Raw genomic sequence first — 7,021 nt, 5'->3', positions numbered from 1 at the left:
CCTTTTTCTTCACCTGTCCTGGTTCATTGCAGAACTTTGCCCCTCACTCCACAACCTGCAGCACCTGTTGGTGGAGCACCCACCTGGTCTGGTTGGCACAGGTGCTTCCCATCTCTTAATCTTCCTCTGAGCATGCTCCTAGCACAAGGCCTGAAGGAGATGGTTATCTTTTGGCAAGATTAAAAAGCCACAGAGCCTGGGGAGGTATTGATATTTTATTTACAACTTTATGAGTGCAAATGTGTTTTCTTACTCTCTTGTCTGTATTTCTCCACCTTTTTTTCCCACTTGTTTTAATTGCTTGTTTCTGCCCTCGTGTCGGATTGTTTTTCTCTCTCACTACACACAATTTTCAGTAGCAATTGAAGAAGTTAGGCGTTCAAAAAGTAGAGAGAGCGTGGGTCTGGCAGGTTGGGAGGGACGCGGGAGCTCGCACCCAGGCCGAAGCGGGAGCCGCTGCCGCTCGCCGTGCGGGCGCCTCCTTTCCAGCCGCTTTCACGACCGGTGTCGCACCGAGCTCCGAGGCACAACCAGCCCGTCCGCCGCCTTCAGCAGCGGCCGCCCTTCCTCGGAGGCCGCCGGCCTGGCGGTGCCCGCGGCCGCTGGCTGCCTCGGGCGCAGGCGCTGCTGAGGGGACGAGCGGCCCCGGCAGGGCGCGAAGGCGGGCGGGGGCGGCCGGACCAGCGTCTCCTCACGGCGGCGCCGCGCGCGGACGCTCCCTCAGCGCCAGCCGGCATGGCGCGGCTGCCGGCACCGCCGCCTCGGCAGGTGCGGAGGGCTCCCGCGGGGCGGGGAGCGGGGCTCGGGCAGGTTCGCTTCCCTGGCACGGCCCGGGTGGGCAGCAGAGGCGGCGGGGCCCGCCCCTGAGGGCTTGCCCGAAGTATGGGGCGCTCTGCCCTTGCTCGCCGGCCGCGACCCCCGTCAGTCCCCTCCCGCCAGTAGGCCCGGCCTCCGCTCTGGGAGCATCTGGGAGCGCGGCTTCCCGCACCCGCCGCCCTGGGCAGAGGCTGTCCTTCAGCGAATTCATCCTTGTTGTAGTGGGAGTGGTGGGGATAACTCACCTTTACTTTCCTCTCCCTCTGGGGACCGTCAGACCAGTTGAGGTGTTACCTTCTGCGTTCCAGCTGCGTGTCTGCCATTTTCCTCCAGCTCCTGAGGGCTGCCGCGGGGTCTGGCCCTCTCCTGTCTCCTTGGCACATCGGCTCCTACAAGGTGGCTGGCTCATAGTCTTTGGGGCTTGTACTCATTCCGCTTCTTGGGCCTTCATTACCTCTGTAGCTTTCCCAGTGAGTTGCTGTTCCCAGACTGGTGCATTTTGGGTCAATTTTGGGACCCCTTCCCAAAGCTCAGGGTGGCAGCAGGATTATGGCTGTGAGGAGACTGCCTGTTCCGTGGTTGCTGCTGCCTGGGCTGACTGATGGCAGCAGCAGGATGAGCCGTCCCTCTGCAGATTTGCTTTCTGAAATGAAAGCCTGTCTGGTTTAAAACCTCTGATTCAAAAAGGGAGCAAACAGGTCAGGCTCAATGGCTCAGAAACACTTAAATGCAGTAGAAGTTGCATGAGCCTCATTGGAGGAATCGATGAAAGGTGCTACTTGATTCTTTAAAACTTGTCTTGTAGGTGATGGCTGCTGCCATAGAGCCCACAAGCTTTGAGAAGGAACAGCTTCCTATTAAGAGAGAAACTATGACCTGGAAGCCCAGAAAAGGTAAGTCTACAGTATTAGGGCAAAACAAAGCACACACTGAGTAATAACACACTCTGATTGAGGAAATACACTTAAAACTCTGTGGTGATGCATGGGAAATGCCTCTTCAGTTACTGCACTGAATGAATTATTTCCATGTAGATATTTGTGTATGCCTAGATGCAAGAGTAATTAATACTATGAAAAAATATTTTTTTTTAAACTTAGAGCTGTGGTTTTTCAACATACCTATTATTTATAAATGCTAACAGCTGAATGTGATAAAACAAGACTGCTGGGTCCTGTGCCCTATTTTAAAAAGAGTTATCTTCCAACAAGAGTCTGTGGAAAATCCTGTCTTGGGCTAGTGTTGTGATGCAAGCCTATGTCTGATGTTTCTAAGCATCTGAAACAACACTGTAGTGATACTATATGTGTAAGGAATTGCATATAACTGGTTTAGTAGTCACAAAGCGCATTTATATAGCATTTAATTGTTCCTTTTCAATTCCTAAATATCTTTGTTGGCTCTTTCTGTTGTTTTTAGAATGGTTGCTGAAGAATATTCCAAATGTTCTTGATAGTGAGTCTGAAGAAAGTGAATTCTCTGGTATCTCTCACAATGAAAATGATGTCAGTGGCTCTCCTGTTGACTCTGTTCACCTACATCCTGATCTGGAAGACTTGGGTGGTGAAGATTCCAGTATGCCTGAGGCTGTAACTTTTCCAAAGCTGCAGACAGCTTCTGTGTACGAGGTGGAGGACTGGGATAAAGAACTGGGGGACTCTGAATGTAATCCTTACGGTGAGTACAAATTTACTTGTGCTTCATTTGAGTTTTGGTTAGTATGTGATTGGAGGTAGGTGCTTTGCAGGAGAACGTGTTTTAAATAACTCTGTGTTCTATTTTGGGAAGCAGTGTTTGTTGTTGTGGACCTTACGGGTTTGTAATGCATAATTTTGTTGTCAAATATAGGATTTAAAGGCAGTGTTGTCAAGTTGGCATGAAACTCTTGAGCAATTGAATTCTTGGGGAGTGGAATGGTAACGAGAATTGTGTGTGTATTGAGTTTCTCTGGAGAAGCTAGGTCTGACTAGTGTATCTTTGTTATTCTGAAGCAGAAGAGAAAGGTACACAGAGTGCAGTAATGTAACTTTTTTGTGTAAAAGGTGTTCTTCCTTTCCTCCAAGAAAATTGGTCCAGACTGTACACTGTAATGTCTCTCTAGAGCATGGAGTTCTTTGGAGGGGAGCAATACGAGTGCTCAGTCTCAGAGTATGGTTTGGTGTTGCTTTTGCTGTAGGGGTTTTTTTGTTGTTTGGTTTTTGGGTTTTTTTAGTGGTAGGTTTGGCTGTTTTTTTGAAGTTTGATCCTCTTAAGTGACATGTGATCAGTCCCATGGACAAAGGTTGCAATGGATAGAAGCAGTTTCATCCACATCTTTATAGTTGTATTCATCCTCCAGTTTGTAACCGGTTTCATGGTGACTCGTGTTGAACTGAGAGTCTCAACCTTCCATTTGCAGGCTGTATGTTAGGACAGAACAAGTGGATGGAGTTTAGCCAGCAGTGGCTGATAACCTGCTGTGTCTTTGTTGATGCAGAATAGTACCATTTCCATTTTCTTCTCATTGATGTGTATCTTTTGTAATTAATACAAACACTCCTTTCTTTGCTTAGGAAATATCAGTTATCTGTTTATTTTAATTGCATGAATGGTTGTTGTATTCAAGTTCCATTGTTTTGATAACGGAAGGAAGTGGGAAAGTTTTTGCAGACTTCCTATAAAATCATTCTGATTTTAAAATAGAAATACAGTAGTGGTTTTTCACACTGGGTAATCTGAGAAAAAGACTTGTTTCCTTTTCACATGTTTCTCTCTCTTCCATCCTGGGCTTTCCTCTTAATCTCTCATTGGCTCAAATTTATGGAATGTTTTGAATTTTTTTTTTAATTGGAACTGTCACAAGTTCTCTTCCTTTATTTAACTAACTCATCCCTACCTGTAGCTTATGTTCTTCAGATCCTTACAAACTAAGGAAGCTGCGATTGTGGGATTTAGGTGCTTGTGAAAGATACTGAGTACAAGTGTCTGAGTTGTTAACCACTACAAATAAAAAATGTGCTTGTTTGGTTATTTTATGACTTTTTAAAAAAAATATTTAAAATGCTTGGTTTGGCTTGTTTGGCAGTGCTACTGGAAGGCTGACATGGATGTACTGTGTTGGTCATCTGCTGCCCCATACTCTGGGCTTTTCATTTGCTCAGTCCTTTCAGTGTCTGCTGGCTAGAAAGCTTTTGCTTCTGTTGAAGGACTTTGCCCTATTTTTGTGCTAGGTTGGTTAAATAACAGGCTTATTAGGCTTAATTCTAGCTTAGTGGAAATGTTGTTCAGAGCTGGCTTTTACAGGACCCCACCCTTCCATTCTGTCCAGTGACCTAGTTCTTAAAGGGTTTGGAGGGTTCCTAACTGGGATGTGATTATGGAGGCAGCAGGAAGGGGCAGGGAAGATAAAAGTAATGGTTTCATGAACCTCTTATGCCTGGAGAAAATGTAGAACTGCATGCAGCATAAGAGCTAGTGTCAGGTGTTCTGAATCCAGGTATATCACTGAGCTTTTTGGAAAACTGCTTTGTCTCTGCGGCAAGGACCTTCATTAAAGTGAAGATGTCACCAAACTCAGCTTTCTGTTTGCTTTGTTTGTAGGTCTGATTAATGAGTGCTGGCAGATCAAATTGAAATAGTTAACTGCAAAGTAATATGCTACCTCGTACCATTGGTTTTCTAAGTATCTCCCATGGTTTACGTCTTTTCTTTGATCTTCTTTAGATGCTGGCGATCTCTACTGTGGAAGCTTTCAGGAAAATAATCTTTTGGCCTCGTACTCTTGGCAAGAGGATTCGTTTTACAACCCAGGCTGTCACCATGCAGCTTGCCTTGCTTTTACGCCACCAGTTAGAATGACCGAGGCTGGCCAGTTTGATGATGCTGATGAATGAGGTTGACCCTCATCCAACTCAGAAGTTTGGCTTCTGAGTTGGATTATGTTCTTCACCAGTTGAGTCATGTCAAGTCCTTTGGCTTGCTTGCAGTTCTGTATAAGGCCAGAAATGCTACACCATCTCTGAAGTTTTACTTAGACTGCTTCTGAGCTGTTTATAAATTGACCATGCTTGACCTCTGGAAACAAGAGTGCAGGTGCTAGCTGTAAGGAGTCAATGCATTACTGGACTTTGTATTACATAGATCTATGTTGTTGCTAATGAATTGCTTGAAAGGCAGTATTTAATTTCTAAGCTTCAGCTTGTTTGCCACGCTTTGCCAGTTTTGACGTGCTGATCCCTGTGTGTCTGTGTAACTTGTAGTTTTCTTTCATTTGATGCTGTCAAATTGGTTTGGACAGCTTTAAAAACTCTTCCTCCTTCCAGCTTCTCTGTTGTATTTCTATGTTGCAGTTTGTGATTCTGTATTTAATACTGGTGTTTAACAAAATTAGTCATGACAAAATACAGAATGAGTGGTTTGTTTTTATTTTTATGTATTTCAGTATAAAGGAATTACGGATATGTGATACACATTTTGCAAATACGCGTATGGACATACAGTAGGGCCTGCTGGATCCAGCAGGAAGACTGGGTGCTTCCGACTGTCTCCCAGCAAAGGTTTCTCCACATCAGACCCTCTTGTATATGGGCATATTATCCTTCAGTCTCACAGTTGCCTTCACAACATTCTCATGTGACATCAGAGGTGTAATGATGGAGAAAATATCTACGTTTATGTAGTGTCTTGCAGTTTATAATCTCAGTGTCCTTCAAACAGTAGTGGATTAAGGTTCCTGATGCTGCTGATATGTTCGTTCTGTTGTTGTTTGTGTTATGGCAAATGAGGAGATGGGAACACATAGCTTCATAAAGTCTTTAAGAGAATATCTGGAGCTAGAACCGTATCCTTCTTGCCTTTGCTTTGGAGTTAAAGGAAACGTTCTCAAATGAAGTATGTAAGTGGATTGAATGGCTGTTACTTGATTAACAATAATCTCCAACTAATGCTCATATTCATTAATCACTTATCTTTCAAGAACTTTTTGATGGCTTTGTGTTTTGACACTGACTGATACGGGAGCACAGCACCCATGTTTGCTTATTCTCAGATGAGGAGTTAACATTTACCACGGGGAGATTTTTCTTTTTATATTATCTAATGTATGAGACTGAAATAATTTACTTTTTAGTTTGGAAGGAGGAAGTGAATGACACAGTGATATTTGTTTAATCATCTTCTTGAGAGGAGAGGAAGACAAGAGCTTGGAAGAGTCTTTTCTTCTGGCACCTGCATCTTAGTACCTAGCAAGCAATCCAAGTAGAGTGGAAACCTGGTGTTGAGGATGCAAGAAAGAGGGCCTGTTCTTTACACCTACATGATGGAGTGATCTAGGGATTAGTATTTCCATCAAAACTTATTTTGGCATGCCTTCAGAACACATACCTACAGCAGAAAGCATGGTCTAACAGACTTCTCTCCCTGCACAACAAGAAAGGCCTAGCTGTGCTGAGAAATTGGGTGTGGCTTTTTGTTCTGTGGGCTGCTGTGTATCAGACAGAGAGTGCAGCTCTTTTGAGTCCTGCATTAGTTAGAACATGCACTTGTCTCTGTGGAATGGAAATATTCAGTTTATCAGGTTTGAGTATATAGTGGCTTCTTTAACTGAGAAAAGTGGAATGAAACTCTGAGCGTAACTATAACTGACTTACAAATGGGAGTAAAATTGTTGACTTGCATTTATAAACACAATATTAATAAATATAAATTGAGTACGGATTACTGTTGAAATAACAATACACCAGTAAATTGTAAAAGTTCTGAAAAAGCACAGATTATTTTGTGAGCCTATTTATCGCTTCCAAGGCTTCAGCTGTAGATGGCAATGCTCGACACTACCCTGCAGAGGGCAGCAAAAAATTGTCTACCCTGCTTAGCGTATTTTCATCTGGCACTAAGTTTAATCAGCAAGTGTCAGATCCCCGGGCTGGATTTCTAACGTTGATAGCAATTTAGATCTGTGTTCTGCATAGCCCTGTTGTTCCCCAGTGAGACTGATTCATGGCCCTGATTAGATTCTCATTTTTTTTTATTTCACTCTGAAGTTATACTTACTGGACTGAAAAATTTCTCCCATGGCTGAGAAAAGAACATCACTTGACTTCGGGCTTAATATATTTTTTTACTATGCTTGTGGGAGATGTCCCACCATATTTAATAAAGATGAAACTAACAGAATTCTGTGTAGGATAACCAAGAAGTCTTTATAACATCATTTAGGATGATTTTC

At 43.8% G+C, this 7,021-nt stretch overlaps 1 protein-coding gene across 1 annotated transcript; it reads left to right on the top strand.

Annotated features, from left to right (window-relative positions):
* The first annotated feature begins 1,595 nt into the window (after positions 1 to 1,595).
* On the top strand, positions 1,596 to 5,174 carry COPRS (coordinator of PRMT5 and differentiation stimulator). The gene is made up of 3 exons (XM_074847325.1): positions 1,596 to 1,709; positions 2,236 to 2,493; positions 4,519 to 5,174. Exons 1-3 carry the CDS (start codon positions 1,625 to 1,627, stop codon positions 4,686 to 4,688), a joined length of 513 nt encoding a protein of 170 aa, XP_074703426.1. The 5' UTR covers positions 1,596 to 1,624; the 3' UTR covers positions 4,689 to 5,174.
* Positions 5,175 to 7,021: the final 1,847 nt, after the last annotated feature.

The sequence above is a fragment of the Strix aluco genome, chromosome 21, assembly GCF_031877795.1.
Source record: "Strix aluco isolate bStrAlu1 chromosome 21, bStrAlu1.hap1, whole genome shotgun sequence".
NCBI lineage: Eukaryota > Metazoa > Chordata > Aves > Strigiformes > Strigidae > Strix > Strix aluco.
This window is presented reverse-complemented; position numbering and strand designations above follow the sequence as displayed.

Coding starts and splice junctions, on each gene's coding strand:
- COPRS (XM_074847325.1), top strand. CDS start 1,625: ATGGCTGCTGCCATAGAGCCCACAAGCTTTGAGAAGGAACAGCTTCCT. Junction 1,710..2,235: donor GACCTGGAAGCCCAGAAAAG/GTAAGTCTACAG, acceptor TGTTGTTTTTAG/AATGGTTGCTGAAGAATATT. Junction 2,494..4,518: donor CTCTGAATGTAATCCTTACG/GTGAGTACAAAT, acceptor GATCTTCTTTAG/ATGCTGGCGATCTCTACTGT.